The sequence below is a fragment of the Haemaphysalis longicornis genome, unplaced genomic scaffold (genome assembly GCF_048455015.1).
Source record: "Haemaphysalis longicornis isolate Haplotype H1 unplaced genomic scaffold, Haemaphysalis longicornis Haplotype H1 scaffold_12, whole genome shotgun sequence".
Classification (NCBI taxonomy): domain Eukaryota; kingdom Metazoa; phylum Arthropoda; class Arachnida; order Ixodida; family Ixodidae; genus Haemaphysalis; species Haemaphysalis longicornis.
This window is the reverse complement of record NW_027526225.1, coordinates 98252449-98278437: the sequence shown is the minus strand read 5'-3', so window position 1 is coordinate 98278437 and position 25989 is coordinate 98252449. Positions and strand designations below refer to the sequence as shown.

At 46.0% G+C, this 25989-nt stretch overlaps 1 protein-coding gene and 1 long non-coding RNA gene across 4 annotated transcripts in view; one reads left to right on the top strand and one right to left on the bottom strand.

The window, feature by feature from the left end:
* Positions 1-12053, bottom strand: part of LOC144163049 (UMP-CMP kinase 1-like) — a 39251-nt gene extending 27198 nt beyond the window's left edge. The window contains exons 1-2 of one of the 3 annotated variants that reach the window (XM_077693841.1): positions 11898-12053; positions 11230-11329 (exon numbers count right to left, since the gene is read on the bottom strand). In XM_077693841.1, coding sequence (XP_077549967.1) covers positions 11230-11313 — 84 coding nt within the window. In that variant the 5' untranslated portion in view covers positions 11314-11329; positions 11898-12053. Of the gene's footprint in view, positions 1-11229; positions 11330-11534; positions 11813-11897 lie in introns of those variants that run through there. The other 2 variants (XM_077693839.1, XM_077693840.1) reach the window with 2 other exon arrangements.
* LOC144163053 (uncharacterized) overlaps positions 1-25989 on the top strand; it is a 487499-nt gene that overhangs the window by 322887 nt on the left and 138623 nt on the right. The window lies entirely within an intron of this gene.

Below are 25989 nucleotides of genomic sequence, written 5' to 3'. Positions count from 1 at the left end.
TCGGGTTCTCGACGAATTCCACGCTGTCTTGTGAATAACACACATGTACTTTTGTGAGGATTCAATTTAAAACCATTTTCTTCCGTCCATTTTGCAAGCCTGTTCACAACTAACTGTATCTGCCTTTCACATATGGACTGATTGCATGACCTAAAGCTTATTTGGACGTCGTCAACATACATTGAGTAGGAGATTGAGGGTGGCAACGATTTCCCAAGTGAATTCATTTTAATTATAAACAGAGTACAGCTTAATACTCCACCCTGGGGAACCCCATTTTCTTGTATGTATGTTCTTGATACCACTGTCCCTACTCTTACCCTAAATGTCCGCTCCGACAAATAACTTTCAATAGTGTTTAGCATATGTCCAGACACACCGAATGCCTTGAGATCAAGCAGTATGCCGTAACGCCAAGTTGTATCGTATGCTTTTTCTAAGTCAAAGAAAACAGAAAGACAGTGCTGTTTGTGGATAAAAGCATCTTTGACATACGACTCAAAGGCAACTAGCTGGTCAGTTGTGCTTCGACCTGATCGGAAACCAGCCTGACAACTGTCCAGGATGCCGTTATATTCAAGAAAATGGATTAGCCTCTTATTTACCATTTTTTCAAAAACCTTTCCTAAGCAACTTGTCAGAGCTATTGGTCGGTAACTGGCAGGTAGTGAGGCATCTTTCCCCTGTTTTAATACGGCAACTACAACTGCTTCTCTCCAAGCTCTCGGAAAGTATCCCGCCGCCCATATTTTGTTGAACAAGTGCAAGAGTGTTCGGAGAGTTTCTGGGTGCAGATGTTGTATCATTGTGTATGATATACTATCTGCCCCAGGCGCTGAAGCCTTACATGTTCCCAAGGCGACCAAAAGCTCTGTTATGGAAAATTCCGTGTTGTATGGTTCGTCAGATCTTTTGTTATCACGAATCGGTTTCTTCTCCATAGATGTTTTGTGTCGTAAGAAAGCATTCGTGTAATGAGCAGAACTCGATACATATGAAAAGTATTTCGCAAGTGTGTTTGCCTGGTCCTCTAGGGTATCGCCTGTACTGTTGACCAAAGGTAGGGTGTGTGTTTTCCGTCCATTAAACTTTTTAATTCTGTTCCATACTTTGCCTGCATCTGTGTACGAGTTGATAGAAGTCACGAAAGAGCGCCAGCTATCTCTTTTTGCTTGCTGGCGAATGCGTCTTCCTTGTGCTTTTGCACATTTGAAGGAAATCAAGTTTTGCGTAGTGGGGTACCTGCGAAGGACACCCCACGCCTTATTTTGAGCCTGCCGTGCAAGCCTACACTCTTCATTCCACCACGGCCTCCTAGTGTTAGGTGTGGCACCAGATGTTTGCGGAATTGAGCCCTCGGCAGCATGGAGAATGTGTGCAGTCACCAGTTCACAGGCTTCGTCAATGCCCAAATAGCTTAAGGACGTGTATGAAAGCTGAGATAATTGTTTAAATTTTAACCAATCAGCACCAGATTCCTTAAACTTTTTATGGCAGATGGAACTGTTACGGGCTTTATCAATGCCTTTCAAGATGACAGGGAAGTGGTCGCTCCCATAGGGGTTGTCGTCCACTTCCCATTCAACAGCCGGAAAGAGGACAGAAGAGCCGATCGCCAAGTCTATGTGTGAGTATGTATTGTGTGTAGTGTTGTAGTATGTCGGCTCTTTTTTGTTAAAGAGACAAGCTCCGGATGAGAAGAGGAATTTTTCTATCAAGCGGCCCCGGGAATCTGTGCGTTCAGATCCCCATAGTGGGCTGTGTGCATTCAGGTCACCTACGAGTAGGAACGGTTCCGGCAGCTCATCTATGAGAGACTCAAATTCAGAGCTAGATAAACGATATTCAGGGAGAATGTATAGTGAGCAAATTGTTGTTAATCTGTTGAAAATAATTGCCCGGATTGCAACCGCTTCTAGGGCGGTACGCAATTGAAGAGATTGGCAAGGGATAGATTTTTGCGTAACTATAGCTACGCCACCAGAGCAGTGCGTGCAGCTATCTCTGTCTCTCCTAAATACTGAGTATTGGTTCAGGAAATTGGTGTGCTTAGGTTTCAAGTGTGTCTCCTGTAAACATAGGATGGCTGATTGCGTTTTGTGTAGGATTTCATATATATCATCTAGGTTTTTAATAAGGCCCCGGCAGTTCCACTGTGTAATTATTTGTGCTACCATAAATGTTTAGGGAGGAGATTTTACCTGGTGTAGTTGAGGACTCGGGCTGGATGTATACTATCTATCAGTTCTGACGTGGGCCTGTGACACGGGTGGCTGGTGGCTTTTTGCCTCGCCCCGCCATGGTGCGCTGTTCTCTTTCCGCCTTTGGCGCTGGCAGAGACGGTGTTACCTCCATGTCATCATCTGAGTGGTGTGACAGTGACGAGATGGAGTCCTTGCGGGCTCCGCCTCGGGATATGTTCGAAGTGGAGGCAGGAGCCCCTGCCGTCCCCGACTGTTTGTTGGACACAGAAGTGGTCGTGGGACCGACCACATCTACGTCCATGACCGCCTGCAGTCTGGCAGCCGGAAGAGGAGGATTGACGGCAGAGCCGTCACTCCTCACACTTGCAGCTAACACAACACTTGCGGACGCCACAGGTGTCGTGTCAGATGGTTGGGCTGCCTTGGGCAGCACCTGGGGGGGCTGGGACGGCACCAAGTCTGCTTCGCAGTACTGGGTGGCCGCCGTGACTAGACGCCGCTCCGCGCCCCGGCGAGCTGCATCGGCATACCTTTGCGAAAACATTGAGTGTTTCTGTCGTGCTTCTTGATAGGTAATGTTCTGGGTGACCTTCATGTTTATGATTTCTTTCTCGGCTTTGAATTTAGCACATGACCGAGAGTATGCAGCGTGGGGTTGTTCACAGTTGGCACATTTCAATACGTTAGAAGCACAGTTCTCTGAAGGGTCATGATGTCCTGCGCACTTGGCACATGTCAGTTTTCCGCGGCAGGTGGTAGTACTGTGCCCATACCGCTGGCACTTGAAGCAGCGGCGTGGGTTGGGTATGTAAGGTCGTACGTTGCAATGAAGGAAGCCTGCAGTGACAGACTCCGGTAGGACACTTCGGTCAAAAGTTAGGATCACATGTTTCGTTTTTACTTCTTTGCCATCGCGTCTGATCATTATTCTTCTTACCGCAGTAACGCCCTGGTCACGCATGCCCTCGAGGAGGTCAGACTCACTTTCATTGAGCAGGTCCATCTCAGATATGACGCCCTGTGAGCTGTTAAGGCTCCGGTGTGGCGTTACAGCTACTTCAAGGCCAAGTAGGTCGGTCTGGTTCAAGAGACTATCAGATTGTTTTTTAGTAGATAGTTCTACAAGCACGTCCCCCGATGTCAGCTTCTTTGCCTTGTAGTTCGCGCCAACTACACTCTCAATGAACTTGGCAATTAAGAAGACCGACTTGCAGGTAACTGGAGATTCCTTGTTCTTAGATTGTATCACTAAGAAGCGAGGAAAGTTGTCCGGGGTGTTAAATTTCATGTTGGGCAGAGGTTTGAAAATTACATCGGTGCGGGCCCTTTTTGGGGCCCGATCATTTGGAAGAGAGGATTTCGAAAGTACCATGCGGCATAGTATAAAGCAGGGAACTGGGGTACTTTCTTCTTTGACGTTACCCTGATGGTCAAAGAGGTCCCGGAGCTCCCAGCCTGATAGACAGACAGGGAGCCCATCGGCCGGAGCTTGACCAGGGCTCCGACGGCCACCGTTCACGGCTTCTAACCCTTCACCTTTCAACTTCTCGCCACGGTAGGTAACAGCTTAAGTATGGGGGGCTCGGGGTACGCGGTGTCGCCACTCACCGTCACCAAGATTACTCAAGGTGCCCCGTGCGGGGAAAAAAAAAAAAAAAAAAAAAAAAAAAAACTCAGCAAACTACAGCAGCATCTCGCGACTCTAACACCCTCGTCACACGGCAGATCTAATGACATTTAGAGCAAATGTCATTTGCTCTAAATGTCGTTAATTCGGTGCTCCACGAGAATAATGAATGACATTCGAGGCAAGTGACATTTAGCGTCTAACTGGGGTCCCGGACCTCAGTTAGCGGCCAAATGAGTAGCCTCGACAGCAGTGGCGTGTCACTAGACAAGAAATAAACCGACGAATACTGCTTCTAAAAACTGCTGGAAAACATATTTTCCCCTTCGTGTTGTTCTTCAAATAAAGAAAGACAAACAAGTACCAACAAAAAAGAAAATCTGACCCCAAATGAGCGCGCTACCCTAATATGGATTTTTTTTCGCAGACTTGTCTCGGCTTCCGATGTCTACTTATGTCACCTAAACCGGCGATTGTCGTATTTTTATTTTTAAAAAATAATCCTTTGTCGTGTTTTAAAAAGATATAATGTACGAAAACATTCTAGATGCGCTTGAAATATAATTTTGCGGCTTTGTGAGCTCGCTAACAATCCCCGTCATCACAATCAAATGACATTTGTTTCGCCGTGTACACCTACACGGCCAAACCGAATGTCATTAACAGCTAATGTCATTCACTTTGAATGACATTAGATTTGCCGTGTGACAGGGGTATAAATTTGGGAAAAGGTGGTTTTTGGTTCCTTCCCAGCCTGAAGCGAAACAGCGCTTAATTTTAAGGGGGGACACTGCACTTAAAACAGCTTCCCTTAAGTGTTAAGTAAACTCTGTGAAACTCGTCAGACTCGCTTTTTTTTTCCACTGATTTCAAATATGCCATTATTTTTTGAGTCAGTCAATTAGTTGACAAGATAATTACAGATAATTAGTCATTTCTGGAGGAACAACAGACAAAACAGTGTTCGTTAAGAAACTGTAATCTTCAGGTTTTTCAATACTATGAACCCTGGTGACTGCTATTAGAGAATCGGTTTCTCGATGCACCACTCGGAATTAATTTTGCACTCGTTAAACTTTGGTGGCACCAGTGGCAAGGAACCATTTCGAATGCCCATTTCAAACACCAAAGATTAATCGGCTGTAAAATTAGTTCACAAGGTCACGCTTCATTTCAATGACACCTATTCTTTTTATAACGAAACGGAAACCTCAAGAGCCACGCAATATCAGCTATAACGAAGAAATATTTGGTTTCCACGAGGCTCGAAACTCGACAGCTAGCATATCAAGAGCAAAATACTAAAAAAAAGTGGGACAAAACAATCACTTCTAGTAGCTTGAAAAACTGCAGAATTAAAAAAAAAGCCCTTTATTGCGTGGACACTGAAAAACTGCATTCCACTCAGACTGTGAAAGGCCACCAGGTGAAGGCCACATCCTTGTTCAAGTAAATAATAACGCAGGCCTGTTCTGCCGAACAAACTTTGTTCTGTTGTAATTTCCCAATCCCACGTCCCGGCCTGTTTAGTTTGAAATGCCACAAGGAGACAGATAAGGATTACCTCGTTTATAGTGGGTTCAAAGCCTAGAACGATGAGTTTTTTTATCTAGGACTGTTGCGCGAGCCAGATTGCCGATTTATTAGAGCCAATTTTTACCTGTACGGTTACAACGAATATCGGATATAACGAACTAATTCACTGCCCCGATACTACTTCGTTATAGGAAGGCTCGACTGTATAGAGAAAAAGACAGAATAGGCATGCGACACCCCTGCTACTTTTCCGGACTGAACTTATGACGTATCATGGGCAACTTGTTGGGAATGGCCGAGGCTGACAAAATCCAACGTAAATTAAACAGCTATTATAAGCTTGTAGAATGAGCTATTTGCCCTTGAATTTAGTACCCATTCCGATTATAGCAGTAACAATGGTGGGGTAAACAAGAGGAGTTCGAACGAACACGTAAACACAGAAGTTGCACAAAGCTGAACAGCTGCTGGGCGTGTTGGGCCTGTCGAACATGCCACTACCCAACTGGCAAAAGCGACCTCGCCACCTGCGTGACCTTTTTTTTGTCTAGCATACCCAATCGTTCATGAATGATTGCTATAAAATGTAATGAAAGCAAGCCAGATACAAATCCACTCAAAAATAGAGCAACTGCATCAGTATCACCGCGCCATCCATGAAGGCAAACGGTAAACAAGGCAACAATTGTCAGTTTCACTGTTCACAGCAGCCGTAGTACCGCATTTTCCCGTGTATAACCCGCACCAAAAATTCGAAAATTTCAGGGGTGAAGTAGGGGTGCGGATTATAAGCGAGGTATTTCCTTTGGTGCAGCTTCCTCGCAATGTGCGTTGGGCCATGATGCCCTTACAGTAGTACTAGTGACTAAGCCACTGTTATCCCACTAGCCGTGCTTATTTTGCACCCACAGCTCAACAATACACCAACCTGAAAAATGTAAGCAGCAAGTAATCCAGTTACGTAGTCATCTAGGTAAGTTCTTTTGCGTAAACAAATGTGCAATGTTGCTTGAGTAGCAGTTTTGATCCACCCTTTTATGCACAAAATATGCGGGCAATACGCGGGCATATATATTTTTTTATATGTCGACGGAAAGTGGGGGTGCGGCGCAGGGGTGGGTTTACGCGGAAACGCGTGAAAATATGGTATACATACAGTAGAATCTCGATAAACGGAAATCGCTTATTAAACAGAATTGCAGCTTAAACAAAACTGTAGCCTCTATGTTGGTTGGTTTTGTATTCAGACAAAGTAAAAATACTTTCAGTAATCGGAACTAAAATTTCCGCCTCACCGTGTAGACGGAACTGAAAATTGAACTTCTTGTCAAACTTATGGCCAATAGCATCAGCTTTTTCCAGTTCCGGCTTTTTAGATTTTGTTTACTTTTTTTTTAACCTTGCAAGTCTCATCTCGTTTGTAGTCAGCCATGTTAGCACGACGAATGCAACATCGCAGTTCTAGTTCTAGTCGTTCGGTCTCAAGTTGCCGAGGTTACAGGGCTTATCTCCTACCGCCTCCTTCATGCCATCGTGGTGCTATTCGTAGTTCATTACCGCGTTTCAGTCTTCTAAATTCGGTGGCTCGTAAGCACTTGCGAAGTCGAGGCCTGAGGAGTGCACATTTTACGCTTACGTTAGAAAAGAAAGGACATCGTCTTGACTTCGAAAGCGGCTCTTTGATGTATTTTCATGCATATTTCAGGGCACAGTGCCTAACTGTTGCCATATCAACTTTGCATACCTGCCAGGTTTGCCCGGATGGCATTAGAGAGATCTTACTGGGGGGGAGGGGGGTAGTAGCTACAACAGAATGGGTAACTTTACACACACTTTTTTATTTGCTTAACACATAGCAGGAAATGAACTGTTTCTTCGTACAAACTACCAAGAAGCTATACCACTCAAATGTTCGACGTGGCTGACACCGCCCTTTTCAGAAAGTCTTGAAAATAGTACTGCAAGTGCAATACAAAACATCAGGAACTGAACTGTCTTGTTTCGTCTAAGCTAACAACAAACTGCACCACTGGAGACTTGCTAAATCTTCAGAACCGCCGTCCAGAACGGCCGTGCTCGTGTGTAAATGAAAGCGGCGGCAGCGGCACTGTGTTTCTATAAACAGTAAACTAACAATGGGTTGAACAGGTTCACCATCTACACATGGCCGACTACGCTTTTTAAGCACTTCACTGAAAACGATGCCAATTGGTGTCGCGTTGTATTGTCCCTCACATTGTGGCCACACTGGGAAAAAGATTTAGTCAAAGACGGGTGCGTTTTCGGGAGATTTTTGTTTCGGTCGTACAATCGTACAAAACCATAAAAATTCGGGAGTCTCCCGGAAAATTCGGGAAACCTGGCAGGTATGACTCTGTGAATGTTGCGTCCAAACGTCTTGTACTTTTCTTGCTTCCTGAAAAACTATCAGCCACATTCACCTTCAAGCGCTTAGAGTTCCATGAAATGCTCTTGAGACTGTGTACGCACATAAATTTTCACTTTTGCACATCTCTCTCAGTAAACGAAACTCCTGTTAAGTGGAACTCATTTTTTTCGGTCCCCTGAGGTTCTGTTTATCGAGAGTCTACTGTACTAACTTTTGTGTTACGCTGATGTCACGAAACATACAATTTAGAGGTAGAATTAACATTTTAAATTAACTCCTGAGTGAATAAAGCATTCTTTAGTGCCCAACAAGTGTTATCAAATTCCAAATCTGTCAAATGAAACAAATTTGTATTTTGTCTTCCTGGCCCCTTTAATGTCGCTGCCAAAGAGTCCCACGGCCAGAACAGTTTTAAAGTGAACCTTTAAATGGCTAGGGTTCATTGTATTTTTTGTGTCTGCAAACAGAAAGACGCGTGTCTGACGCACCACGCAAAGAGCTTGAAAAGGAATGTTTTGGTGTGCGTGCTTATTAGCCCGCAGTCACCATTAAAACCTCACACCATTCAAAACAAGATTTAGACCTCAAGCTTATACGTCTCATCCCTCGGATATAAGCATTTTGGGTAGATTAGTTATCAATAGGAACCCTTTTAAAAATAAGTTGGCTCTTAGGTAGATAATAACAGTTTCTCAAGGATTTGCTCCTGTGCATTCCGCGCCGACCTTGTCTACATTTGTACCAACTTTTTTTTTGTTGATGTTTTGAGTTTGTGTGCCTAGTTTCCTTCAGTCCTTCGAAGCAGCGGTACTGTCGTCAAGACAAGCTGCGGTTCCCCCTTTTCAGTTTCAGTTATCATTTGTTATCATAATGGGGGCATCGTGTACAGTTCAGACTTCAGCTCCCCTGGTCTGGACTACCTTCACAGACTCATCATCAGCAACAGTCCATCTACACCCACTACAGGGCAAAGGCCTCTCCCATTCATCTCCAATTATCCCAGTCCTGTGCTAACTACGACCAATTTACCCCCGCAAACTTCTTGATCTCATCTGTCCATCTAACTTTCTGTCGCCCCCTGCTACGCTTGCCTTCTCTGGGGATCCACTCTGTTGCCCTTAATGACCAACGGTTATCTTGCCTTTGCATTGCATGCATGCCCTACACACGTCCATTTCTTCTTAATTTCTACTAAAATGCCCCTAACACGCATTTGTTCCCTGACCTACTCCGCTCTCTTCTTGTCCCTTAAAGGCCAACTGCACTCAAATTTCATCCTGGCTAAATGCCTTCGAAATGGGTAGTAGGTAGCATGAGAACTACTGCGCCGGGACCGGTAGCCCTGTGCAATGCGTGGTTATTCAGTTTCAGGCACTCAAAATAACGCCCTTGCAGACGACAAAGCACCTGCCGGCGTGTCGCGCAAACAGCCATTTAGCGGAAGTGACATGCCAGCCGTCCAGGCTGATCGGCCTGCCTTGCAGCGGGAGAATCAGGGAAACTCGTATTTCGCGCCGGTGCACCTGGCTTGCATGGCTCCGAAGCGGCTTTGTTAACCGTACGGTTCTCTCCTTTTCGAGTGTCGTCGCGACATCATGCCTACGTGGTGTGCTGCTGTTGGAGCACACGAATAGTGTCGTGCTTGCGGGACAAGCGCTCGCTTTTCTGCGCGCCTCCCACACCCCCGCACGCGCGCGCTCACACTCTCCTCCTGGCTGGCCAAGCCGGCCGCGTTGCCCGGTCCGCACAGCTCGCGCTGTCAGGCCAGGCCGTCTGGCCGCTCGCGCCGACAGCTGATACGTCACTTCCGCCTGCCCGTAATGGCCGCGTTTTACCCAGTTTCGTTTTCAAAATCGTCGATTTTTGCTAATCGCTTGCGGCGTAATTACGCACATTTTATGCGTCATACTTCATACATCACGGTCTTTTTAGTCATACTATGCAGGAGCAGTGATTTCGTGCGGTCGAAATTTTGAGTGCAGTTGGCCTTTAATGTTACACCTATCATCTTCCGTTCCATTGCTCGCTGAGTCGTCCTCAATTTAAAGTTGAACCCTTTTAGTGAGCCTCCAAATTTGACGCAGTGCAAGTTTATTTGTGTACCTGCCGTTATGACTTCATTGTGGACGTCACCAAAACATAGGATTTGGCGGGAAAGTCAAAATTTTGACCTAAATTAATTGATTTCTCAGTGAATACGGCATCATTTGCTGCCGCGGAAGCACTGGGGACGCTATAAAACACAAAATCTTTCGAATAAAACAAACTTGTGTTTTGTCTTCGTGGCTCCGTTAAAGTAATGTGCAAGGCGATTCCAGAACTACCCCAGAAGCCCTTCCAGCACTATAAAAATTCAAATGTAATCAAATCTTCATCTGAAAAATGGTGTTGAACACCTTGGGGTTAGTTCCCGACAGCCGATGAACTGTCACTAGAATGAAGCGAGCACACACAAAGGCTGGGTCGCGACACTATCTCCAACGAGACACAACTGACCATAGACTTCGTTACCCAATGATCCTGTAAACATTTTGGTTAGTAATTAGAAATCTCACAATTGAAAATACGGTGAAACAATGATACAGAGATTACTTATAGGGAAAATCCCCAGCTATAAATGACATGTCTGAAATCAAGTGAATTACTGTGCCTCGTGTGAAAATACTTTGATATAATAAATAGCAAGAGCCCATAAACTCTTTATGATCAACGACGGCTGCCTTAAATAATTGTCTTGGAGTTAAGTCTGTGGCAGAATTTGGCCAATTTTTTGCTTCAGCTGCAATTGCTAGCTAGTTTGCATTCTCATGCTTGGTAACTAAGGTATTCATAGTGCCAGCGAATATCAAACAGGACTTAGTGAAGAAGAGACGAAACACATGCTAGATGGGTTTCGCACGTGTTTTGTGATCTAGTGTGTGTTTCGTCTCTTCTTCAATTAGTCTTGTTCAATGTTCGCTAGCAGAATGTAATCCTTACTTAGCCACCAACTTACCCAACCTTCCGCTTTAGTTCCATGCTCAGATTATCAAGCATAGCAAGGTTTCAAAAATGGTTAGCAGTGGCAGAGCTAACCTTACATCAAGAAAATGTTGGAGAGCAGGTTCTGATGAAATCAAAGATGCCTTCGTGTCATGAGTCGGCCATGAATTCCCCATGGCTACATGTGGACCACGGATTCTCCAAAAGTAATATATGCCCTTTACCAGCGCCGAAAGGTTTTCGCGGAGGTACTACGCATTTTCGGTATTCCACTTCGCAATGCCATGTAAATTAAGCTTTCCCTTTCTTTTTGTATTCGATGAAGCATGTTGCATGTTCAATGTTTCGGACAGTTTCTATCAACCTCAGCATCCCCACCCCCCTACAAAATTAATTTCTACCAGCGCCCGACCGCAAAAGTGAGGAGGGGTATCCATCACCAACATTAAAGGCACGGCCCAAAAGTAACCGTGTAATGAGGAGTCGCATACCTCAACGACCTTTTGGCACTGCGTTCCTTTGCCCGAACCGGGCGGCCCAAGAACGAAAACCACAGACGGCTTGGATTCAGCCATTGAACGTGAGACGGCCCTGTAAATCAAGACAGGAAATGCAGATAGAGCGCGAGCAACAAATGCACGGCGACGTTCGCTAGATGTTGAAGATCGTTTACAGAAAGTACACTGTATCGTTTCGTCCGCAAAGCGCCAACAGAAACCGAGAGCATTGCCCGTTGGCACGCCAAAAGCCGAAAAACGTAGCCCTGCAGACTCGCGTGGCAAGTTAATCGGCTCACATCTGTAAGTCAAGCTGGACAGAAAAACGCATGGGACCGCAGGGCTGCGCTGACATGTCTACGGTTTACGAAACTGGTAGAGAATACGAACCACGCCTCGCTGACACGTGTGGTCAATCCCGCCGAGCGTATGAAATGTGCCAGAGGGGTGTGCAGCGCGCGCTGAATGCAGGTGATAGGACCGCGCATCCCAAGACGAACGAAAGACGAGGAAAAAGAGCGAATCCGTTCATCGAGCCATGCGACGGTGACCGCGAATCACTAGAGGCGCCCGGTACCGGTACACAGATACCCGGTACACAGACGAACGGAAATTCGGTCGTGTAGGGTATGATCGACGTTGAGAACGGCCTTGAAACTTACGAATGAATCAGCAGATGTCAACGTGTAGGTTCTTTGACGTATCGGGGATTGTTAGGGTCGACGTCTTGCAAATTCGGTTAGGCAAGACTGTGAAGTGTAACGAAACAGGTGGTGCAGTAATGAACTCACAGACCGAAAGTTGAAGAGTGATCGACACCAGCGACATGCGATTGTAACAAATCTGGCGGCCAAACTGAAAACTATAATTACAAACTAATTTTAAATAAAATATAAATTCTGCATGAACATAAATTTTCAGCAAACAAAGTTTTTTTATTGAGAGCTAATAGCACGGTTAAGTCATAAAAAAATCGATTTGTTCTTTCCTTGACGCGCGCGTAATTTGAAAAATATATGCGGCAGATAAGTGGTAGCACTCCCCGCACTACTCTAAGGGAATTCCCTTTGCTTACAGGTGTGGAGCGTGAGCAATTTTTAGAAGTCCTCAGCAACGAGTATTTCAAAAGTTTTAGTTTTGTACTTGGTAAAAAGGGAGATAATGAACATCTTTATCGAGGCGCAGCTGAACTACGCAGTCTCGGACAATTACTGTTTTCGATCTGCCTGATTGTGATGAAATTTGTTCATCTTGAAGGTTATGTTTTTTTTTTTGCATAAGATGAACTTGCTTTCATTTAGAAATTATAAATTTCGCCTATTGTGCACTGTGGTTTTCGTTACCATGTGCATGGACTCATGGGTTTATCCAGAATTTCGATTTCGGGGCGGTGTCGAAATCCTCCCGGGGGGGGGGGGGGGGGGGGGGGTGTATAAACCCCTGGACGGGGGGTGCTCGTGGTTGTGGAATCATTTTTTTTGGGGGGGGGGTGTTGGGGGGTGTATTAGCCCCTGCATGAACTCATTAGATGGTCGTACGAACTTAACGGGTATATATTTTGTGTGTACGGGCATACTTTCTATCACTCCTACCATAATTCCTCATATAATTCATATCTGATTGTTTATCTTATCGTTTGATTATTTCACTGACTTGAGCTCACTTCAAGGCATTAGTCAACCGTGGCAGAAGCGCTGTTTACCTCATTCTTCATCGTGCATGGGCGCAGCCAGGGAGCATGTTTCGGAGCTAGAAAACCCCCGGAACATTACGAGTGCTTCACCTCTCCCCCTTCCCCCCTCCGTTTTTTCCGGGCTATTGTTGTCAGTCCAGAAACAGTCCTTTCGCATCTTTCCATCGACCTCCGGTGGCTTCGGAGAATGCATAGCCTAAATGCGAGCAGAAAGACTCCTTTCCCACTTTTTGTGGATTAGGATTAGGAGATAACTGGCGATTTTACGTAACGTTCAGCTTGTAGGGGAACTCGCAGTAGTTTTTTTGCCTTTCCCTGATATTTCTTTAATAGCGCTCTTTATGTTTAGCCAAAACTTTCGGGTTAAATTTCAAACGGGGCCCTTTTTTGTGTGTTTTAGTGATTATTCAGTAATGTTCTGGTATATCTGCATTCTTTTTGGTCCGAGCGCCTTTTTTCTTCTGTGAAAATTAAATGCTTTAACAACGCTAGCTGGTCAAACTAAGGAATCCATAGAATTTGAACGAATTTCAACACATTTGGAGGCGTCTGTCAGTCCGCATGGTTTCCAACACGCTCTTTGACCAAGAGTTGGTATCTATACGCATGCGCAGAAGATGGCCTCTGGTTGGACGGCTTGTATATGTTTGTGTTCATTCTGGAAGTTCAGCGCTGCTCTTGTCGTCTCGTCTCCACCTGTGTCTCGTTTTTTGCGTGAAAACACGAGATTAGGAATAAAATGAGAATACTTGAACCATTTGAGCTTGTATACACGACCCAGTCTTGCTAAGCGAGTCTGCGCAACACCGGCAAAAAATGCTTGAGGAACTAAATTCAGAAAGACCGTAGGGCTAAAAATAAATATGAATAAATCTAAAGTAATGACGAAGAAACATGCCGAAAGTGCCCTGTTCAGCAAATGCAACGAAACGCTATAACAAGTAGAAGATTATACCTCGTACCTCGGTCAGGTTGTCTGCTGCATGATCCCAACTTGCAACCACGAGAAAGAATTCCGGCACAGAATAGGTATATTGGCTGGGGTGCACTCAGCAGACACTCCCAAATAATAAAAAGTAAGCTACTTCTAAAACTGAAAAGATACACAACCAATGCGTCCTGCAGGTGATGACATTACGAGCGGAAACTTGACGCCTCACTAAACAACTTTGAAGGCAAACTTATGTCGGCCCAGCGTGCCATGGAAAGAAGAATGATAGGATTAAAGTTAAGGGAGAGGAAACGAGCTTCCTGGATCAGAGAACCAAACCAGAGTAGAAAATATCGTAGTTCAAATAAAGAAAAAGAAATGGACTTGGGCTATAGCCATGTAGTGAGACGAATCGACGACCGTTGGACGATTAGGGTAACGGAATGGATATACCAAGCTATGGGTCTAGAAGAAGGGGGAGGGCAATAACATGATGGAGGGATTAAGTACAGCACTATGCTCGGAACTAAACTGTGGACTCGAAGCGCAGGACAGGAGCGGTTGAAGGCCCATTTGAGTGACCTAGTTGGCTGTCGATGATGATGATTATCTGTGCAACACAGGGATGTTCATTTTACTATGGCACGCGCCATTGATCGACCGGACGCATACATACACTCGCGACGCGAAAAAAACTATGGCTTAGACCCCAGGTCATGCCTCCGTTCCAGGGAATGAAGCAGCTCACGCCGATGCGCGCAGTATCCTACTTCGGGCATTCCCGTCGAAGACAGACGACTTGCCACACAGCCCTCACGAACGTATACCCATTCCGTGGAGCCGCATTAATTGGTGTTGGGAAGTGAGCTCCACTCGCATTTCGGAGGCCATGGGTTCGGTTCCCGCAAAGTCCCAAATTCGCTTTCCAACTCATTTGCTTGTTTACTTAAACTCTCCTGCCCCATGGGCCATTTTACAAGCTGTTTCACCATTACGCACGCCGTTATGCGACTTTACGGCTAAATGGGCCATTTAACGCTTTCGTTGCAAAACTACGGTTGCACCTAAGCTTTCTCTTATGAGATTAGCGTAACTGTCACTTCTGGCTCAGCCACGTCGCTGAATAAAGTGCCGCTGCGCGTTCTATACGGCTTAGTTTAGGGTTACCGAGTGCAAAGCAAGAACTCAGTGTTTATTTATGAATATAAACTCCATTCAACAAAAAATGAGGAAAAGTAAGCTTTGCAGAGACCACACTTTACACCGAGCTCTTTTAAAGTCGGTTTCACGGCTTTGCACCAATGCATTGTCGAGAAGACGTTTTTTTTAAAGAATATAGACTTTCTTGGGCTACTTACGCGCAGAAATTTTGGTCTGTCTGTGTATGACTTGATTAAGCCACCAGGCCAAAGTGAAACGAATGCTGCGCAATAGTCTTATATACTCACAGCCAAATCTAAACGTCCAAGTCCGGTGTCAGTGTCCATACATGATACTTGTCAACATTGTTGAGCAAGAACAAGACATTGCGCGAAATGTAAGGCAGCAAATCAATACATAAGTGATATTTGCAGTGGTCCTTTATTAAAATTCGTGGATTCTTGGTTTTTGCGATAGCAAATGAAATACCACATCAACGGCAGAAAACCGTCGCCTGCTGTGGCCAGTGGTACCTCTCGGCGGCATTTAAGAAGTCAAACGACAATAGCAACGAAAGGTTGTAGGATCCACGTTCCGCTTGGAACGCTGGTGGAGTAGGGCAACGTGTATCTATAAACGTTGTAGTAGGGTGCCTCAGTTCACGTGCGTCACAGCCGTACGGCAGCGCTGGCATAGAGGAACCCCACTTGGAGCAGTGGAACGCGGCAAATTTAAATTGACTTGATCAAACCTCTAGCGTGTTATCCTGGGAGGAACGAGACGGGAGAGGAACAGCATGGGAGGTGAGCGGGAAAGAGAAGGGAGGCCTTTACTTGACAGGGGCGCCAGTCGACTATCGTCTTTCGGCGACATTTGCAACGAAAGGAGCAGATACCCGGCCTTTTTTTTTCAGTGGCAATGAACAGTCTTATATCACAACATCAAAGCTCTAGGAACTTTCTTAGTTTGATCAAAAATTCGGCCGACATGGTCCAGCCACGCTTTTTTTTGGCAACCTTCCGGCTGGGCAGTTTTCGTACGCAGATACGGAGACGCCGTGTTTTTCGCCAACTGAGCCATGAGTGACGCTCACGCATTTTATTTCATTTCATTTATTTTACCCTCAAGGCCAGAGGCATTACAGAGGGGAGTGGGGTATACAAACACAAAAAGAACAGATCATACTATGCAGCAAGAAGGTAGTGTATAACAGGTCTATGTGATTCCTGAAGTAACAATGTTAGCTAAAGTTATGCGAAAATGTTAATGGTTTTCAATGGCGGCGATTGGTATGAGAAGGTGGTTCCAGGCATATGCTGTGCGAGGAATGAAAGACTGAGAACAAGATTTTGTACCACAGGACGCATGATTGCAACTTTATGACGGTGATCAATGCGGGCAGAAACACATGAAGGCGCAGAAACCAAGATGGAACGCAAGTAGGGATTGCGATAGTATATTCTATGAAATAAACAAAGACGAAATTACTGACGACGATGGGTAAGCTGAGGCAAGTGCAAAGTATTTTTCATGGATGTTACACTGGATGCTCTGCTGTAATTGCCTTTAATAAATCGCGCAGCGTTGTTTTGAACGAGCTCGAGAGATTTGATTAAAATTTCAGTGCCAGAATCCCATATTGGTGCAGCGTATTCTAATTTAGATCTTACCAAGGATGTGTACAAGAGTGTCCTAAGGGAGATAGGAGGAGATAAAAAAGTTACGACGAAGCTATCCAAGCATGCGGTTGGCGTTGTTAATTATTTGTTCAATATGCAATGATCATAAAAGCGACGAAGTTATGGGAACCCCGAAGTAGCGATATTACGTTACGGCTTCGAGCGGTACATTGTTGATATGATAAAGGGCTGGAGAAGATGAAACCTGTGAGACACTCATAGCTTTACATTTAACAGTGTTTAGTTACATGTGCCACTTGCTACATCAAGCGGATACCGCGTCAATACCACTCTGAAGCACGTTAGTGTCGTTATCGTTAGTTATTTCGCAAAAAAGAACGCAATCCTCAGCAAATAAGTTAATACTAGATGAAACACAATCAGGTAGATCATTAATATAAATTTAAAAAAAGAAGGGGGCCTAATACCGAGCCTTGCGGCACCCCAGAGTGAACAGGGCTAGGAGGTGATTCTTGGTCATTGCACGTTACGTACTGTGAGCGGTTCAGAAGAAATTGTTCTATCCACAAAAAAGTGTTACTGTCTATGCCAAGTTGGCTAAGATTGAAGAGAAGAGATTTATGGCATACTTTATTGAAAGCTTTCGAAAAATCAATAAAAAGGCAATCTGCGCATGAACCGCGGTCAAGAATGATATTAAGTTTATGAGTGAAACAAGGTAACTGCGTTTCGCAAGAGAAAGCCTTCCTGAAACCGTGCTGATAAGGCGAGAAAAAAGACTTTGTTTTAAGAAAAGTTACTAAGTGGGAGTACAAGATACGTTCTAAGATTTTACATGGGATGCTGGTTAACGATATGGGACGGTGATTGTTAGGCGAGTCTTTTTTACCGGACTTATGGATGGGCACCACCTTCCCGACCTTCCAGTCAGCAGGGACCGTATGGCTGTCTAGTGACTGCTGAAAAATATGAGCCAAAATAACCAGAGGAATGCAGTACAGTGTTCTTAAGAAATTTTGCAGTGATAAGGTCAGAGCGGGGACTTGAAGACACTTTCAATGATTCAATAATTTTGGCAACACCTTGTGGATCAATTATGATTAGGGTTCATTGGCGGGTACTGATATTCGGTCTCACAGGAAGGTAAATCGCGAGAAGAGGTGACGAAATTTTTAGAAGAAACACCGTTAAGTACGGATGGACAGCCAACATTCGGTATAGACAGGACACTGGAATCGACTAGCTGTATAGTGTTACGCTCTGGGGGATTACTCATGCGCCAAAAATTTTAGGATGGTTAGTAAGCATAGAGGGCAATGCATATTGAAGATAATTATTTTTTGTATGGCGTTTTAACTCGTCGATGTAGGCGTTGTTAGCGAGTTTATAAGAAGCCCATCACTGGTCGGAAGGAAAGCGCTTATCTGCCCTGAAAGAACGTTTCTTACGATTAGATAGCTGTTTAATATAGGTGTTCAACCATGATGCATTTGAGTTAGAACGGAAACTGCGCAAGGAAATGTATTTGGTTATCAGCTCGTATACTTTATATTTAAAAGCGTTCCAATTCGTTTCAATCGTTCTTTCATCAAAGTGCTCTAAGAAAGGGTCAATAAATCGTGAAAGCTCGGCGTTAATAATGTCAAAGTTTGCATTGCGGTAATCGCGTATTTGTTTGGTTCTGCTAATAATTTTTGTGACCAAGGTTCAAACTTCAAATGAGATAAGCAAGTGATCACTAAGTCCAGGTAAGTATGATACTTCAGCGAAGAGTTCGGGGTTAGTAGTCAGGACTCGATCAAGGGTGTTAGCGACTGTATTTGAGACTCTTGTTGGCTCGAAAATTAGTTGGCACAACGAAAATAAAGAGCACAGGTCTGAAAATTCGGTACATTGAGTAGAGGACGGGATGCATTTCGGAGGTACAGCAGTCCATGAAATTGACGGAAAATTGAGATCGCCTAATAAAAATAGCGAAGCATAGGGGTGTCTTGTGGTAACAAAATTGAGGGCATCGTGCAATTCCGAAACAAAACTAGGGGGATAAGAGAAATGGTAAAAAAAAAAGAAAATGCCCAAATGGAGAGCGAACTGAGCAGCAAATTATGCTTTAATTCTCCTGTCGCAGCGCGCTGATAAGCTCGCTTAGTTTTCTCTCCAAAATACAGGAACAAAACACCACTGTTGTACCCCCTATATACCATATACACGGTGACAACTTAAGAACGGCACCGGAAGTTGCCGCTGTGCCTTATCACCGTAGCCGGATGTTTCTCCGCGCGGCGAATGTAGGGCGTTACTGGGAATATTTTGAACATGGCCTGAGCTGTTCCCGTGATTATTTGGACTTAATATGCTTATAAACGACTCCAGTGACGACAAACAAACTGCGTGAGGCAAGGCAGACGATATCACGCATTCATAGCAAACCCCTTTCAAAACGCGCGCGCACTGACGTCACGGGTCCGGCGCTTTGGCGGAGTGATACACTACATGACGTGGTGCCGTTCTTGAGTTGTAACCGAGTGTAGAATGAGAACGCGTACAGTTCGCAGCTGGCCTACGCAGTCACACCTACGACACAAATTTCTTTCAAGGCTTTCCTATCCGTCCCAGTCGTGCCAGGAGGCTTTAAAAAGATTGAAAGGGCGCTCACACGTCGCAACACGAGTTCCAGTGTCAGCTATATGTGTAGCAAGGTGTCAGTAGATAGGCGTTGTTTTACAGAGTACAAGGAGGCGCATTCGATTCCCGGCCGCGGCGGCCACTTTTCTGATGGAGGCGAAAAGCAAAAACGTCCATGTGTTCGAGATTTCGGCGCACGTTAAAGATCCCCAGGTGGTCAAAATTAACCCGGGGCCCTCCACTACGGCGCCCATCATCACCTGCGTTGCGTCACTGCATTAAACCCTGCAACCAATCAATTCCTGATGGAGGTGAAAAACAAAACTCCCGTGCGTCGATATTTCGGCGCTCTTTAATGCTCACCTGGCGATCGCTAGATCTAAATTAAACTGTAGGGGTCCACAGCAGCTCGTCTCACAGCTCAGATTCGTAAAACAAAATTTAACTGGCGAAGTTTGCACTACGTCGTGCAAGGCTTGCACCATAGGGAAGCTGCCGGAGCTCTGTCTACGTGAGCACCAAAGGACACATGACCACACATTTGTAGAAGTTTGAAACTGTTTTATTTATATGTTCCGTCGTCGCTTTGCGGCTTTGCGCTGTGCTAGTAGTCGGCATCGTCATATGTATCCATATCGTTGTGTTCATCATGCCAAGCATTACATGCGTGGAAGCGCGTGACGGCAGCTGGGGCGCAGCGGCGGCGCGTACGTGCACGACGCATGCGCGGCGTTCCTGGAGTCGCGTCGAGGTTCCGTGGAGCATAGACTTCCTGACAATACTTACTAAGAAACTCTATGCCGTGGAGCAGGTGTTGCGCCAGCTGTGGCGTTATTGGTTGATAAGCAACGCGAGGCGCTCCTCGGTGTTCCGGCCAGTGTGTATTTTTTATTTTTTTTTTCGCTAAAAGCACTGCGCGAGCCGGGGACGCTCTGCGGTCGCCGCGAGGCATGCGCTCACTAGCGCTCACCATTTTTTTGGTATTTTTTTTTGACGCGTTACGCACCATACATTACGGCCAGCTAACAACAGCTCCGCTGTAAAAAAAAAAAAAAAAAAAAACACACACACCAAAATTTCAATTTGTTCATTGTGGCAGGAAGAATGGGGTGAGAAAATGCGCCACCGTATCCTGTAGCGAACAAGAACCGGAACGCGTGGGTATGTTGACACAGCAGCCAATGGTGAGTCGGACGTGAGCATATTAAGGCCGCTGTCATCTTCACTGGCCAATCCACTTGAGTGGGTGCCGTGCGAGAAATTTTGTCGGTTATGTTGACGTGGCAGTCAAATGAAAATTGGTGAATCGGCCGTGAGCTTCTGACGACCGTTGCCATTGGCCAATCCCCTTGGGTGGGTAAATGAGAACTGTGTGTGTGTGTGTGTGGGGGGGGGGGTACCGGGGCAGTGTGTGGGGCAGTGTATGAAGCAGTGTGGGGCAGTAGTGTGTGTGGGGCAGTAGTATACCCAGCCAAATAAGAATTGGTGAACCGGCAATTAGCTACATTGACGGCAGCGGTCATCATCACTAGCCAGTCCACCTGAGTGGGTACGTTGTTTACGCCTACATTCAGCCTTAGCGTGAGGCTGTTACTTTAAAGTTAGGCCTAATTGCACGTGCGAATCAACGTCAGACTCATCGTAAGCCGAGCCGCGGGTACTGATTGTAGTCGTTTTCCAAGTCGAAGGCCACAACGCATTCACTATGTCCGACTTCAGTCTTCTAGAGCCATGGAGCCGCAGTGGCGGCGCAATGCGCGTTCTCGGCTCGCATCCAGTCCGAAAGTCTGTTTTCAACTCATTTGTTTCGCGGCCTACCGGTCTAGGATGGCCACCCCCCGCTCACAACTTTTTCTCTTCCCCTCTCCCCTCCCCTTTTTCAGAAGAAAGGTTTTGAAACAAGAACAATAACTTATTCGCTCTACTTTTACTCTCTTTGCACTTTAGGAGCCGTTTCGCTACTAGAACGCCGCACGGCGCAGCTTTTAAGCTGGCAGGACCATTTATTGCTTTCGCATTAAATCCCCCCCCCCCTCGCTTATTAAAAAAAAAGCATGCATTCTTTTGGGCCACAACACCAGCCATCCAAGCGCGTTACCCCTTTCAATGCGTAGCTTTCTTTGCCGAGTACCCTCACAGCCAGGACCGTGTAACGCCCTGCATTTCCACTAAACGTAGATTTCGCGAAAGCTCCACATGTAATCGTCATAATAATGAATTTAATTGGCCGGACGAAATTTCGAAATTAAAAAAATACGGAGAATGGCAAAACGTATAACGCATGGCATTTCCACAATAATGCAGATTTCGCGAAAGCTTTACACCTGTAATCGTTATAATAACGTGAATCGAGATAATTGGTCAGACGAAATTTTGAAAAACTAAAAAATAACAAAAATATAAAATAATTACGCCAAATGGCGAAGCGTGTAACGCCCAGAATTTCCACAATAATGCGAATTTCGCGAATGTTCCACTTCTATTCGCTATATAATAGCGTAAAGGAGATAATTGGTCGTACAATATTTAGAAAAAAACAAAAACACTGGCTGTAAAACACACCCACTCAAGACAAGCTGGATAAGGTATAATCCTCTGAATTTCTGCTGAATTTTTTTTTTGCCATCAAAGGATCAGTTAGGGCGTCCTGGATCCCTGGGCACACTGGCATGTCGTGGAATGAAGGAGCTGATCTGCTCACCCGCGCAACACTTCTTCTCCTGGCGCCCGATATCAGTGACCAAGGGCAGAACTCTAGTCCTCCTACCCTCACACTGAAGACCTATTTACCCGATAAGAAACTTCTGCCGTCACCTCACCCCAGACTGACCAGGCAGGAGCAGGTTACCCTTTGACAAGCCCAGATAAACACGCTTCTCACAGCAGGTATACCTCACCTGTACAAAAACCACAAAGACACACCCCTCCCAAACTGTGCATACTGTAAGGCAGTGGTTCTCAGCCATGACTGCCCCGGGGACCCCTTCCGGTCTTCCGAAAGTGATGGGGGACCGTATACGATGGAGCATACGTTGATCGGTGTCATAATGTCAAACAATTTGCGCTTGCAGCTCACGTCGCCCACAGACTTATCCAATGCCCGCCTTTTCTGCTTGACTTTAATGACTAAGCGGGCCATAATGTCAAACAATTTCCTCTTGAATTTAAATTCTTCTAAATACCTATACGCTGCCTTTACTCGGTCTGTATTTTTTTCCTTCTCATAGCTAGTGAGTTGTGCAAAAATGAGGTGTTCAAATATGTGCTACGTGTAGAAACTAAACGTACATGTAATGCGACGAAGCCACCTTTTTGAATTGCAAGCCGGTGCTGGCAAAATCGAGAAAAGAATGGCGGGCGGAAAGTTTCGAGGGAGGCTTCACGGACCCCTCAAATGCTCTCGCGGACCCCCTGAAGTCCGCGGACCCCCATTTGAGAATCACTGCTGTAAGGTACCGCAGGATCAAACCCCCATCCCGTGGGTCTGCCCAGACACCAAGCCAATTAGGGCAAAACACGCTAGAGAGTGGCTGACCACGGCCGCTTGATGGGAACTAGGTCGTGGGCTGACTAACCAAGTTGGAGGAGCAGAGGAGCATGACGGGCTTCATCATGAAGGACACCACAAGCTGCCTGGAACGAGACGGCTCTTACCCTCCCTCGCCACCCCGTTTCCCCTTCCCTTTTAATAAAAATATCTCTCTCTCTCTCTCTCTCTCTCTCTCTCTCTCTCTCTCTCTCTCTCTCTCTCTCTCTCTCTCTCTCTCTCTCTCTCTCTCTCCGTTTCCCAAAATCCGAAGTGAAGCGCCAACGGTGAGTCCTCCGTGTGGCAGGCACGGCTGCGTTACAACGTTTGCTGCAGGCGAGGCGGTGCTCTTGGGTGACCGGGGACTGGCTCGATGAAGCACAGCTGGGTGCTCAGAACTACACAACTATGCCACCATCTTGCCAGTCGCAGGTGCCCCTGTGGCCTCCGGATGTCCTGAAAAGGAACGAAAAGAACGCATAGTCAGTAAATGAGGAAGGAAAAAAAATGACCGACGATTACACTCTGCTGTGATACGAAGTTTTGCCGCAGCTGTAGATTTATTTTTATTGTGATGGCTTCAAATTGTATTCTCGATTGGAGTTATCCCGCCACCAGGATCTGTTATTCGCCGTTGCCAGTTACCCGCCACTGCGGCCGACGTTATGTCGACGTCCGCCGTGTGAAATAAGCAGTCTGTGGATTTATCCACGCATCGTGTGCGTCTCTCGCCGCATCGGGCCCGGTGGCGTTATTACCTGTTATTGCGCACATAAACCCGGAGCCAGAGTAAATACCGACGAAAAGTGGAACGGTGGGACCAATTCCTGCCCCACCCAGGGAAAATTTTTCTACGGCGCTCACATGCCACCGATTCTTCTTTCGTGGCGCTGGGCCGCTGTCACACTTCGCGCTACCACAACGACAAAACCAGCCTCCCCGGTCTACTGGTAACCATAGTTACGGCCTTGGGCAAGTGGTCGGCTCCGCGATAGCACGAGCAGGAACGAGTCCGTGAATCATATGCTCCTCCTCTGATTTCCACCTCATTCTGGAGAACGTGAGGGCGAGCGGGGGGGGGGGGGGTATAAAGGATGAGGTCGCCAACTGTGCCTATCATTTTGGGGACATAAGGACAAAATACAAGTGTGTTTCATCAGACAGACTGCTGCGTCTCGGCACCAACGACACCAATTTTATCGCGATTTTCGCAAAAATAATGGAGGTATTAACGGAAAATATGAACCAGTGGTGACTTCCCATCCACTTTCCGAATATTTATCTGTGACGTCACTGTGACGTCACCACGTCACTGCAGCACGAAATTGAAAATTTTTGAACATATCTTCCGTTTTTCGGTTAAAAACACCTTTTGTGGCTGAAATGGAGCCGGGCTAGCTAAAGGCTAGTCCTTTAATATGGAGCAGAGTTGTGTTCTGTCTTGATGGCCACTTTAAATATCGAGTGCCAATAATTATTTTTGTGTCGCCTGACGCATCAACTATACTCGGCTTTGGTGTATGTTCTTTCCACGACGATCAGCCGTTTTGCAATGCCACTGGCAAAAAAAAAAAAGAGTAAACGATCAAAAAGCCACATGGGGTACAACATCATTCCGATGTTTTTAAAGTCGAATAAATGTTTTGTTTGGGCCTTTTAACAACGAAGCTGTTCAGCAAATCGTAATTTTTCGTGTCCGCAGTTAAAAATATTGAGAAACTGGCGAGTGCGAGCACGTGAGCGCGGGCCTCGCGGCGACCGCCCGGCAGTTAACAAAACCAAGAAAATGCCGAGCGCTCGTGCGCGAGTGCCTCGCGGCGACCACCCAGCGTCCCCGGCGCACGTTTGTCCAGCCAAGCATACCCAGTTAGGGAGATTGGCCAAGATTGGCAAAAAAGGATCTCCAGCGTTCGCCGTAATCGTGGCAACACTGGCTCGGAACGAGAAAGACTCCAGCGTTCGCCGTAATCATGGCAACACTTCATTGAAACCTCCAAGGTGATGTTCAATGATTATCACTTAAAAAAATGAAAAAAACTCGCACTTGTAACAACCATGATGAAGTAAAGGTCGTTGAGGCAGCGAAGAAGAAGCAAACTGACTGCAATCATGGACTTAAACCTTCGTGATGGTCGCGAAGGTTCTGTACAGCTTCGCTACCTTGAAGTCTTACGCATTAGTGAGAGCTTCCTTCGTTTTTTTTTTTTTTTTCTGAGCTTGTTGTGTTTACTTTACCGTTTTTTACGTTCTCTTTTTCCTTTTTGAAAGGGAAAGGGATGTTAATAGAAAGGGAAGGAAGGGAAACTACGTCCTACATTTAGAGAGAGAGAAAAGGTGAAGGAAAGGCAGGAGTGTTAACCAGGCTACGGCCTAGTATGCTATCCTTCCCGGGGAAAAGGGGAACAATGAGGAAAAAGAGGAAAATAGAAAAATAAGAGGAAAGGTACGGACAGAGCGTGGAGTGGTGTGCCCAGCGGTAGGACACCATAGACAAAACAGTTCAGGAGGGTAGACTCATAGAGGGTAGACTTTTGTGTTACGGTCATCTGTGCAAGTCCGCCGCTTTTAGAAAACACAGGAGCGCTTTTGTCGCCTTGTGCGTAGATGACGGAGAAGGCCAGTGGCCCAGAATTTTCTCCTTAGACAACGAGCACCGAGAGTCTAGCTTCCGTAGAGTTTAAAAGAGTTGCCTTCTTTCCGACGAAAAACGTGTATACTCGCATAGGACATGTCGTATATATGGTCTCTGATGTGTCACAGACTTCGCACGTCTCACTGGCTGCCGTTCCAATCAAATAGGAGTAAGCATTTAATGGAAGGGGACGCTGAAGATGCGGGTCCAGGGCAATGATAAGAGCGCTCGTGAACTTTTCGGTAGTCCATTTGGGTAGCGTGGTCTCCCGGGCAAGTTTGCGGAGAGTCCTAGCTGCGTCCGTCCTGGATAACGGAATGGATATGGTATCCGTTTTTTTTTTTTTTGGTGTGCCAAGCGGGCGGCAGCGTCCGCACTTTCATTTCCGACAAAGCCGCAATGACTGGGACGCCACTGGAAGGCAATGTCATGACCCGCTTGGGCGGCATGGTCGTACAATAGTCTAATCTCGGCCAGCAGCTGTCCATGCGGTCCACGGCACAGGGCTGACCCACCATTGAACAAACTTCATGCCGAAGATGAGCGATCTTCTACATTTATGATTCG